Below are 12,152 nucleotides of genomic sequence, written 5' to 3' on the forward strand. Positions count from 1 at the left end.
TCCCTACTGATACTCGCTCTCTTGCTTTGTGTAGCAGCCCTTGCTTTGTGCAGTGGGAGTGCATTGGTGGGGACTAAATGGGAAAGACTACAGAAGAGTAACCGGGCCCCCAGGAATCTAGCAGAGCTGTAGACCCTTAAGCTAGGTGTTTTTCTTGTAGAAATCACATGGTGTTCTGTTCTGGTGCTGTTGCCCAGTAAGAAGACGTGCAAGGCTTGGTGTTGCCTATTCCCTTGGGTTCTGACTTTGAGAGGAGAGTCAGCACTGAATGGGGTTGGAGGGAAGGGATAGGCTCTAGGGCAGTGCATGTTATGGTGTGCTGTAGGCTGGGTCAGGGTATTACTGTTACAGAGCATGTAGATCTTCTGCCTATGAGAGAAATGAATGCACCCTTCTCTGAAACATGATGCTCCCTAGAGCATCACAGAAGGCAAGAAGAAAATACAGTCTAGAGAATAAGTACTCCTTGTACTGGAGCAAAATAAGTCAGCTTGAACCCTCAGGCACAATGGGGAAATGCTGTGAAGGGGAAAAGTGCTGCTGCTATTTCCATGACTTTATCCCATGCTTTCATAGCTCATCAGTCAGGAGCCAAACCCAGGCGTGCAGTATGAATACTACCTGCCCGCGCAGGGACAGACCTCAGGTTACAGCTGGAGTTACAGTTCATGGAGTGAGTGCAGCTCTGAATGTGGAGGAGGTAAGGGGACAGGACCTGGTCTCTGGCAGCTTGGTTCGGGGTTTATATCCACACCCTGAAGACACTGTGTGACTGTGTGCTGCCCTCTGCAGCTGCTTCTCAGCGGTTTCCTGCTGGAAGACAGCACAGATCTCTACAGGGGGCCATTAAGGTTTTGTCAAGGGAGAGTCACACATGGAATCACAAGAGACTGCCCCTTGCATTGTCCTTTCTAATTTCACATCTTAGTCCTCAGACTTGTTACTAGGGTCTGTTAAGACTTTTCATGAGTTACCTTTGTTTTGTTTTGTTCAGCTTCACTTCTCTGTGTCCTTTTCAGGCCTTTTCAACCACTTGAGAGGTCCTCTCCAAGCTGACCTGGCCTACAAAACTGAGTTTCATCATACCTCTATACCTCTCTCATAGCCTGCAAGATTCCCTCTCTCTGAGGGGATAGATTGTTGGATCTCCTGGGGTGTCACAACATGTTCAGTTTGCAGCTTCTTCCATGAGCAAAGCTATGGATTTTTAAGCTAAAAACCAAATGAACAAACAAACAAAAACAGCAATCAAGCCAAAAATCTCCAGCCAACTAGTCTGTAGAGCTGCTATCTGTTTCTTCTGGTCTTCTTTGCTGATGGTCATTTCAATAATTTTTGCCGTGCCGTGATTGTAGGAGCTGATGTTGTCTTTGCTGGGCACTCTCATCCTGTAGAAAGCATGAAGAGTTCCAATTTTTTTTCCAGTGTCTACTCTTTACAAGATTGATCTTCTGGGTCTAATGGGAGGTCCACAGATCTGCTGCTGCATACTGCACACACCAAGCAGCATTCCTTAATAAGCAATATATGGCCCTTGTCTTGTGAGTCACAATCCACTCAAATAACAGGAAAAGGTCCCTAAGCTGCACAGAACTATTATGTCTCTTCTGCATTTTCTGTGGACTCAGATACTGTGGGTAGACATCATTCATATGTATAGTGACAGGCCAAGAGCTGCACCTGACTTTTTTACAGGTTGATGGGTGCAGGTGTGAATTCACCACTACATTAGGATCTTGTCTTGGCAACACCACTGTATTTCAAACATAAGTCAGAATACTCTCTTGATTCTCCTTTAGGTTTCCAATCCCGTTTGGTGTTTTGTACCATTGACAATGAAATTTATCCAGACTATATGTGCAGGAATAAACCACAACCAGACAATAACCGGACATGTGGCCGTCAGACTTGTCCCCAGACAAAACGGTAAGGTTTCCTTTCCATTTGTGGGCTCTAACTTCTTCTTGAGGTGCTTTTGGAGCCAGGAAAAAGAGTGACCCTCCCACTACCACCCTCCAGCGTGGTGCTCTCCAAGGAAATGTTTCACTTCTTAGAGAAAGCCCAAGACAAAGGATAGTGATGTTAACATTATAACAAGCATTTTTATGTGCAAAAGGACTTGATGTGATCATTTCATAGATCAATTACATTTTCTTTCTAGCATCTGATTATGGAAGATAGTCTGCTAGCCCATATAGGATGTAGGAAACAGATTCTGTGGTTTTTGTTCTCTTCAACTGGAGCTTCCAAAAAAAAAAAAAAAGAGGAGTAGGTCTGAGCCAGTATAATTTTATATCATTTCTGCATTTTCAGTGTCATTGCTTTTCAAAAGAGATGAATCCTGAAATTTATTTCTTCTCTAGCATTTTCAAATCCCTTTACTGAAACATTTCCCCTTTGTCCCTTGCTTACATAGCCTTGCAGTTGGCTTTACGTGGCTCTTATGGGCATCCAGACAGGTAACCAGAGCCTCAACTGCATATCTCTTTGTGTATCTGGTGCGTATTGTGGAGGCCTGTGAGTGTGCTGTTGTGGGCAAGAGGGCACCTGAAAAACTGGGGGCATTTCTGAATACATGGTAGCCCCTAGCTACTTGCTTTAAGTACTTTAAATCCTTTGTTCTGTGTATAAAGGACTTCTTACATCTATCCACCACAAGCCTGGAGCCACAGCGGAGCACGGAGCTCTCAGATGAAGAGGTAATGAGGAGACTACAGAAAGCACAGGAAGGCAGCTGCTCTCTTCTGCTCCTAGTTCTCCACCTAGTTGCCTACTGGAGGATGTGGGGGCTTTCCTCTGGCACTGGTGGTAGAAGGTGGTGCTTTGCTTTTGATTCTTGCCAATGAAAATGATGGTGGAGGGTGCTGGCTGGGTCCTGGCTAAGCTTTGCTTAGGTGGTTGTGAGTGCTCCTGGTAACCTAACTTTTAGGGGACGGTTTCTTCATAGCTTTTGGCTACATAATTACTGCTTTTTCTCTGGAATTAGGCTAGAGAGGTAAAGAAATGTTCTGGAAATTTTTTTGTTTGGTTAATCAAGATAAATAACAAAGGAAAAAGAGCACGATGGATTAGGGCCATTGAAACATCGGCCAAAATTCCAGTGTGCCATTGAAAAGCCTCAGAGTTCTTCAAAAGCTCTTCTTTTTTTGGCATAGGACTCGTATCATGCAGAAAATTGCCTATATACTGTGGTGAGTGCAAGGATATGAAAGATACAATACTTACAATGTACAGCGAGGTATTAGAAGTAAAAAAGATCAAAGGCAAAACAAGTGCTCCCTAGCAAACTGCTAATAGCTTATGATTTGCCTCTGGTGATGGTCCTATCTTTATGGCTGACCTTGTCTTACAAAGGACTTGAAACACGTGTCGGAGAAGATGTCTTGACTGGCAATTGAAGGAAGCCATAGGTGAGTCCGTTCAGTTGATACAGCCTTTCTAATGCTGTACACTTGCTTTACAGGGGGCAGAATAGAGATTTTTGTTTTTGTTTTTTTTTTAGCCCCTTTGGAACCTCTGAAAAATCTCAGTTGATGAATTTGTTTTGAATTCAGTAACCACAGCACTCTAAGTGGCTTGTACTTGAAGTAGTAGTTCTGTTTCCAAAGGGAATATCTTATTTTATGGTAAATGGTGTTCAGTTTTGGGCTGGTGTGTGCATCTTTAGCAGTAGAGAAGAGCATTTTCAGGAGATGAACATCTGCTGTGGAATTTCTGGTAGGGTGAGAATATGAATTGGCTGCCTGAAACTCAGTCCAGGAGTGATGAGAGCGGATCAGGGCAGCAACTGGGAAGGTAGCAGAGAAAACATGAACTGCCTTCACTCTCTGGTTGGGGCTTATGTGATGGAAAGGGAGGATAGCAGACCACTATGGTGTCCCCTTTGCATCACCAGTGCCTTTCAACTGCACCCCATGCTGGAGTCTGGAATGAAACATCATGGTGTCCCTGAAGCCAGGCCACACAAGCTATGCTCCCAGCCACCTGGGCAGCACCAAGACACAGGAACAGACAGGGGCAGGTATTTTAGCATCCAGCGTGTGATCATTTTGTGGGTATTTCACCGTCTGTTAGCAAGGGTATAACATTTCCATAACAGCTTCAGTGACCAAACACAGAACAAAATCTATTTAAAGAATTTTTTTTTGCCTTTTTTTTTGTGTGCTTCCATTAGATAATTTAGCCAATGTGTGGAATAGACCAGCTTTCTATTGGTCAGTCGTTTTGGTGATGTTTTCTGTTTCTGTTAGTGGCTGGAGTATAATGGGTAGTTATACTGCTGTGGACTGCTTTTCTTTTAGCTGATCTGGATTGTTTTCCTTTTGTTTGTTTGTGGTTTTTTTTTCCTTTCCCTTTGGTGTTCCATTCCAGACATAATATTTTTGCAAATGTCAGGAGACCAAAAGCCATGGAGAGAAATCTTTCCCCTCATGGAGAGCTGTGCAATTCCAAAGTAACAAGTGCTTAGTAGTTGGGGATTTGTCTCTGGGGTGAGACTACTCTGCATTGCCAATTAAGCTGGGCAGCGCTTGGTGAAATGGGAGCTTGTCTCTGACTCTCTTCTGCAAAGAGATTTTCCTTGTCTGACTGCAACAGAGATGTGACACTGACTTCCCTTGTGCCTCTGGGCAGTTTGGCTGGACTGTTATTTGTTTGCTCCATTCTGTGACGTGCAGGTGGACAACGGGGGAGTGGGGACCCTGCTCAGCTACCTGTGGTGGAGGCACCCAGACTCGCTCCGTTTACTGCGTGGCATTTGATGGCCAGAGCTCTCAAGGGGTCGTGGACAACGCTGAGTGTATGGCCTTTGCACAGCAGCCTCGCAGCAGTCAGCCCTGCAACATGAGACAGTGTGCAACCTGGAGCACAGGTCCCTGGTCAGAGGTGAGTTTGTGTGTGGGAGGCAACTGCCTTTTGGCATCTATTGAAGGAGGATCTGCCAAAGCTTGGGGGTAAAGAGGCAGGTATCTTTTCTGGGACTGTAAAATGTGTGTGTCCCTGTATAGGTAATGGGCAGAGGTACAAGACTTGTCCCTGCTATCCTCAAAACAAGTTCTCTAGGTTGCTATCAGCTCTGCCTTCCTATAAATTCGTTCTTGTTCCTCAAAGCTGTTCGTGACCTTGCACCCTTGTTCCTCTCATCACATGCTCGCTTTCTTCTCCAGCCTCCCAGTCCTTTCCCCACTTCTGTAATTTTATCAGATCGACCAGACCTTGCTGAGTTTCTGAGCCAGGCCTTGTGAAGGTGGAGGGCAGGCGTAAGAGCTGCTCTCCCTCAGCTGATGATGTGCAGTAACTCTCCTCTGTAAAACAGGAGCTCATGGCTCCCACTTGGGCTGTTTATTTCCAAGCATATTGCTTCCTCAGCATTACTAGCCTCTGGAAGACAATACTAAATCCCAACAGTCAGTAAGCAAGATGCTCCTGAACTGCCGGTGACCTGCTGTTTGCTGTAGGCTTTGTATCAGTCCAGGGCATCTCTGGACACAGCTGCAGCATGTGTTTTTGATGCCTGTATGAATTTGAATCTACAGGAGAGGAAACCCTTTATACAGTATGTGCTCAGTGCTGCCAACCGTGCACATAGAAGACATCCTGCATTCAGAAGTCTTAGAAAGTAAAGATAATACGTATCATTGAAGTGCATGTACTCAGTCGCTAAAGCACAAGAGAATTTCCGTCTTTTGAAAGAAGTACATGCATGCTTGCAACATTTGATTTACAATCTTTTGGTACTTCTTTGTCTGAGTAGTGCAGAACATAAAATGCAACTCTGAGGCACTATAACCTAGACCGCAAAATCTTTTTTTTTTCCTCTCATCAGACGTGAGGTGTGAATACTGAGATGGATTCAGGGTTGTAGAATGAGAGCACTGTTTGAGGAAGGCACAAAGTGACACGCTCTTATGAAGTGATTCCTAAGTGATTCATTCTGGGGTTCCCAAAAGCAACTGAGTTCCTTGTACTCTTGAAGATACAAGGTCACTCTAGTAAATGACTGATGGAAATTCAGCTGAGAAGCTCATATAAATCAATTCAGACTGCTCCCAAGTCTCCTCTGTAGGAGATCTTAGTAATTCACAGAGACGCAGGCTGGATTCCAGCCAAAACCACTGTAAATTTAACAGGGCATTGAAAATATCACATTCCGGTTACCTTTATAAAAAGACTCTGTCTCACAGCTACACAGCATAAAAAGGAGCACAAGGTCTTCAGGAAAAAGACGTGAGCAATACAAGAACTTAATCTTTTAATTTTTTCTTGAATTGTTTATTTTTAGCTAATTTTAATCAGGAGTGAATATAGTTAGGTTAGAATCATAGAATCACAAAATGGCTCTGGTTGGAAGGGACCTTAAAGATCATCTAGTTCCAACCCCCCTGCCATAGGCTGGTTCCAGGTATCTTCTACCATTTATTGTTCTCAGTGTATTGTGCAGTACTGCTATTTTTCCAAAATTATTCTCCATGACTTCTTTGGTAGAAAGCAAGAAAAATTACGTAACTAGGCCAAAATCATCCTGTGAGCTCTAAATCCCCTAGATCTTACCCACCATGCCTTATTGTCTCTTCTGCAGCCTAAACAACTAATTCCCATCCAAGAAGATGGTTTTTATGATGGTTGCTTGTTTTAGGCGTTCCCAAAATGGTATGCTGCCCTAATGCTGGGGACCACAGCCTGGGAGTGGAAGCAGAAGCTATGTGCTTTCTTTTACCTGTTGTGCCCCTTTCTGCAGTGCTCAGCCAGCTGTGGGGAAGGAGTCCAGACCCGGACTGTCACCTGCAGAACGCAGCAGGGCTCTCAAGCTCGGGACTTCGCTTGCCTAATGGAGCCAAAGCCACCAGCCACCCAGCCCTGCCTTAAGGAGAACTGCATCCAGGAAATCGGCTGGCACATTGGAGACTGGGGCCTGGTGAGCATCACACTTTTGTGATTCAGGAATAACTGATTATATTGCTGTGTTCCTTGCAAACAAGCTTTAATCAGTGCAGTGTGCACGTTGGCTGAGGCTGGGAGTATGTACTGCTTCATTACCAGTCCCTTGGCTCACGGTTGCATTGTAACTGGCACTAGTAATGCTCCAGTTAATCTGTTGCCTGCTTTGTTTGCAGCTGCTACAAAAATAAATCCTTCTTGAAGGGGGAGATTATAGTTTCTGTGACAGTAGCAAAATGCAGCCAATAAACAGAAACAATCCACTCCTGCTGCTTATTCCCAATTCTTCGCACCATTGACGTGAATAGTAAAGCTGCTCTCTGGCTGAGTATGGCTTAGAGCCACAGGCTTCAGGACTGGTCATCACATTTGATGAAATGTTTTAAACTATGTTTTTGTAATTGTTCAGATAAACTGTTCTTCAGCTGGATTAGTCTTGTCTTTGTGGAGGGAGCCAGACTGTTTTCAGCCTGGGAAGAGTGCTGGGAGAGAAGAGATAGGGGCAGATCCAGTGCATCATGTTACTTCCAAACACGCTTGTCCCCTTCTATGCTAGTCAGACCAGGTAGTTCTGAGTTAAAACATGTTACATCTGGTTCTCTGTGTGATGTAGGCTGTTTTAATAACAGCTAAAGTGTTGCATACCTTAATCTGATCTTTCCTGGCCTCAGGCTTTCCAATATCAGAAGGGTTCCTGCCTGCATCTGAATAAAAGAAAGAAATACCTTCCCAAAGTTTGTAAAGCTTGCCACGAGCAGGTTGGTTACCCAGTTACCGCATCCTCTCCACTGCCCTCCCCCCCCCCGAGGTTCTGCTCATCACTCCCTCTTCATCCACAGCTTCCAATGAGGGGAACTCCAGTTAGCTGCTTACAAGAAAGTCACCCATTTGCTTTCCCGTTTTAAAGTGGTGCCTGCTGTTTGGAATGCAGAGTTCAGAACTGACCTCACAGCTGGTGTATCCCAGTAGTACTGAAATGCCTTCAGGCCAGGCTGAAACAATTCACTCCTGCTGCTTATTCCAACTCCTTGCCATACCACTGTTGGTAACAGCAGCTCATCTGGTTGTTACAGAGTGAGCACGGCTTGGAGCCTAATGCTTCGGGGCTGAGTGCAACATTTGGTAAAATAGCTTTGAGTAACTGTTCAGATAAATCCAGCTGAAGTGTTGTTTGCCTTGTCTTGGTGGAGGAAGCTGGGCTCAGCCTGCAGCAAATCATGCAGCTGTTCCACGCTTCAAGGCTGTGGGGTTTCTGCATTCTGACTCTGGTTCCTGCTCACTTGCCTTGTCTCTGTGCCCAAGTGTTCGAAGAGCTGCAGTTCAGGCATCCGGACCCGCCAAGTTATCTGTGCTGACGGTGACTCCAAGTTCTACAGTGCTGAGATATGCAAAGCCATCCAGCCACAGAAACCAGCCACCCTGGGAAGCTGCAACATGCAGCCCTGCTACTTGCCACAGCGTGAGTGGTATTGATAGACACCCAGCTTTTTCTAAGATGCTTCTGCTGTAGGAGTAGAAATTCCCTAGAGTCTGCACAAGCTTGTGTTCTCAGCTCCCTGCCTGCCTCTGTCCTGTACGTTCATGTTTTGCACACATAACCATAGCATCTTCAGAGTCCCAGTACCTGCACTGTTTGAAATGTATGTAACAGGCTTAGTATTAATGTGTCCATTTTGAATTCAGTATTTTGTGATAGCTCTGTCCTAGTTTGTACTGCAGACTTGACCCTAGGACTCCCAGCGTTAAGAAGGATTGACACCCTGGCAGGCTCAGTAGCTAGAAACTATAGCCAGTTCTCATCCTGTTGTGGACCACCTATAAAGGAGGCACAGCTGTTCAGAAGACTTTGCTTGCCTGCATCTAGTCTTCGTGCCAGAGCCGAAATGGCCTATTTTCCCTGCCTGCATGTTGCAAGTAGCTGTCCTGACAGTCCAATTGAATCCAAATGCTGATTGACAGCTGTTCCAGAAGAAGAGACACATTTTCATCAACTTTAGTCTCCTGTTGATTTCTGGATGCATTTGCAATTATTTGACCGTAGTTGGACTAACTGCACTTGCTTTGTGTATGTCTCTGTTTGCAGAGGTCCCCAGTATGCAGGACACTATGGGATATGATGTCACTCGCCAGTCCTCGCTGACTCGTTACAACCCAAACAGCCCTGCCACAGGTTCAGAAGAATTTTGTTTGTTTGGGGTTTTGGTGATGGTGGACTTGAAACAGGGTGTGGTAAGGGGAAGATTCCTCCTTTTCTTCCTTTCTCTTTCTTCTCATGGTCTTCTAGAAATTCCTGGAGCCAGGGATAAATTATATATTCTTTTACACCGATAGCGAACAATATCTGATTCTGTGCATGCAGCAGACTCTACAGTATTTACATCCCAAGTTCTGGCAGCATGATGTAAAGGCTGCCTGAGAGAAATGCTGCCCAAAGCAGATTATAAGTCCTGCTGCAAGGGGACCACAGTAATGTGGCAGGTGATTTCTCATGGGACTGCAGGAAGAATGCTCACAGCAGTGAGCAAAAAAACCTCAGGACAATCAAATCCAGAAGGGTGGGCTGGAAGATACGTATTCAGGTGAAACCCTGATACAGAAAAGCTTGCCCTGTAGCCTTAGGCATGTAAAAGGAAAAAGAGCAGAGATGAAGAAAACTGCCCAGATTTTGTTGCTTGCCTGCATGCTCTAAGGATTTCTCTTCCCAGATTCTGGAAGGATGCTCGCTGGGATCTCCACAGTCCACGGTACCTCTGGGAATCACCACATCCAGTCTACTGAGGACCGTGGCATCAACTTGTTGCCCGTTCGCTGGGAATCCCAGTCACACTCATCAAATTCCCATCAGCTCAGCTTCCCTCAGTACCCCACTGCAGGGACTGGCTCTCAGGACTGTCATCGGAGCCCACACGGCTGCTGTCCAGATGGACGCACTCCGGCTTCAGGCCCTTTGGGGAGAGGTTGTCCCTTCAGCAGCTGTCACCAAAACAGGTAGCTGGAAGTAGATAGGCCTGACCAGGGAGGCACTGCCTTTCCTGGAGGCCTACTGAAATTTATAGCCTGTGCCTGTCAAGCCAGGCAGGTCAGGTATTGCTGCAGCCCTTCTGCCTTGTGTCTGTAGGTATGGATGCTGTCCGGATGGAGTGTCAGCTGCTCAAGGTCTGAACAACATGGGATGCCCACAGTACAACCGTGAGGTTCAAATGAGCAGAAGTTGGCCTGCTGCAGCTGCTCCAACAGTAAGTACAAAACCCCTTTGGGTCTTAGCAGTCCATCAGATGTGAAGATTTGTATTTGACCCTGATGACTCAGACTGTGGGCTTCTGTTGTACTTCGTCTCTGCCAGTAATGCTGGAGAACCAATACTCCATGCATGGCATCTGGCCCTTTGGCCCACTTCATTCCTGTTTGATATGGGGCACCCACTTGTGATCCTCTGTCAGCAGGGGACAACGTAGGTGGTTGGGAGCTGTCTGAGAAGGAGAGGAACATCTTGCGTAGAACAGGTTGAATAATCATGGGTAATGAGATTTCTGTCCGTCAGAAACTTGCCATCCAATTTCTAGGAGAAAAAACAGGAAAGAACATGCTACTAATAATTGCCCTTGTTAGTCGTCTCTGCAGACTAATTGAGGGTAAAATATTCAGGGAGGAAATTCATCTGGAATGGTTTGGGTGTATGGTGGGGCCAGATCAAAAAGCTGGCCTGCTGCTGGCTGGCTAGGTGTGTTTTGCAAAGAAGTGCAGCACTGTCTCCATGGCCAGCAGCCAAGTTTCCTCCCCCTTGCCAGCAGGAAAGCCTCCAGGAGGCAAACAAATGAATAGCGGTTCCTCTAACGGCTGGCCTTCTGCAGCCAACAGCTTGGACACTGTCTTGCATGTGCTTCTGCCCTCATGTACACATGATAACTTTTGGCTTTCAATTCCCATCTCTAAGGCAAGCCAAGCCTTGTTGCAGCAGCACCCCTCGGGCGAGTGCCGCAGCTCAGTGTACGGCTGCTGTTTTGACAATGTCGCTTCAGCTTCAGGTCCTCAAGGGGAAGGATGTCTCAACAGGCCCAACTACCGTAAGTGATGCTTTGGCTTCTTTGGTTAGGAACAGAGGAAGAGTCGCACAGAATTCAGTAGCGTATGGAAACTTCCTGTGTAGAGGTTTTGCTCTCTGTAAATTGCAGTAAATCCTCTCCTTGAAAAGGAATCCAGCCTGGTGGCTGGGAGAGGGGAGGCTCGGAGGGAACATAGAAAAGCTGCCAAATGGTTCAGTTAGCTACCACAGAAATTCATGTTGTCCTCTTTTGATATTTGGACAGAACTCTGTGTATGTAATCTGTCAGTCTGTAGGATTTCTGGGGAGCTGTTTGCCCCTGGGAAGACAACCTGATACAGCCTTGAGTGCTCCAAATTCATTACCTGGGCTTAGGTGAAGTAAGGCCTTCTCTGAGAAACTGGGGCCATGCTCAGCCTTCAGACAAGCTTGTCTGCCCAGGGCTGGAATGAGAGCTACGGCTAAGGATGTTGCTCAGGGCTGCATGGAGGCTTTCAACCAGCAGAGAACAATAGGGAACAGTGCCTGCTCTACTACCAGGATGCTAGAGCTGCTGGGTGGGCAAAAGCACCTCTGCTCCTTTAGTTCCAAGCTGTATCTGTTGCAGGCAGATGTCTGCTGCATTGCTTTCCCCTTTTGCTACAGCACAGGGATTGCTTGGTCACCAGCCCTGCAAGGCTGCCTTAGGGAAAGGTCTGTGTATCCTCTCTGCTCAGCCACAGCTCCGCAAAGGACCTCTCAGTCAGAGCTCTGCATCCGATGTTTGTCAACAAGTGGCTGTGGTACATGTGACTCAGGCCACAGGGAAGGTCTGTAGACAGATTGGGCTGTGCTCCTCTTTATTTACAGTGGTGTAATCTATAGTGTGTGAGTCTTCACAACTGGGTCTAGTCCCCCTGCTCTCTGGGCTGGCAATGTGCAAATGACAGCCACGTGCCCCTTGCAGCACCAGAATTCCCTAAAAAGGCCGTAAAGTGTCAGTCTAGCATTTAGGCTCAGAAATGTCTCTGAGGTTGGCTTCTCTTCTACCAGCAGGAAAACAAGGGCTGAAGGAGACAGCAGAGCAGCTGCCCAATTTAAAAGCCGAGCTGGATGCAAAATTCATGTGTTCCTACCTTCCCACCAGCACTCTGCCCACAAGGCCCATCAGATCATTTGGGTAGATGGTTGAAGC

The 12,152-nt window shown here is 46.3% G+C and overlaps 1 protein-coding gene across 16 annotated transcripts in view; it reads left to right on the top strand.

Annotated features, from left to right (window-relative positions):
* Positions 1 to 12,152, top strand: part of PAPLN (papilin, proteoglycan like sulfated glycoprotein) — a 71,540-nt gene that overhangs the window by 48,216 nt on the left and 11,172 nt on the right. For 13 of the 16 annotated variants that reach the window (XM_080595978.1, XM_080595965.1, XM_080595979.1 and 10 more), the window contains 10 exons: positions 577 to 700; positions 1,800 to 1,926; positions 2,634 to 2,699; positions 4,677 to 4,884; positions 6,737 to 6,913; positions 8,239 to 8,395; positions 9,020 to 9,106; positions 9,642 to 9,924; positions 10,055 to 10,172; positions 10,871 to 11,000. In XM_080595978.1, coding sequence (XP_080452104.1) covers positions 577 to 700; positions 1,800 to 1,926; positions 2,634 to 2,699; positions 4,677 to 4,884; positions 6,737 to 6,913; positions 8,239 to 8,395; positions 9,020 to 9,106; positions 9,642 to 9,924; positions 10,055 to 10,172; positions 10,871 to 11,000 — 1,477 coding nt within the window. The remainder of the gene's footprint in view (positions 1 to 576; positions 701 to 1,799; positions 1,927 to 2,633; positions 2,700 to 4,676; positions 4,885 to 6,736; positions 6,914 to 8,238; positions 8,396 to 9,019; positions 9,107 to 9,641; positions 9,925 to 10,054; positions 10,173 to 10,870; positions 11,001 to 12,152) is intronic. The other 3 variants (XM_080595971.1, XM_080595969.1, XM_080595970.1) reach the window with 1 other exon arrangement.

Source organism: Anser brachyrhynchus (genome assembly GCF_964034855.1).
Source record: "Anser brachyrhynchus genome assembly, chromosome: 5".
NCBI classification, from domain to species: Eukaryota; Metazoa; Chordata; class Aves; order Anseriformes; family Anatidae; genus Anser; species Anser brachyrhynchus.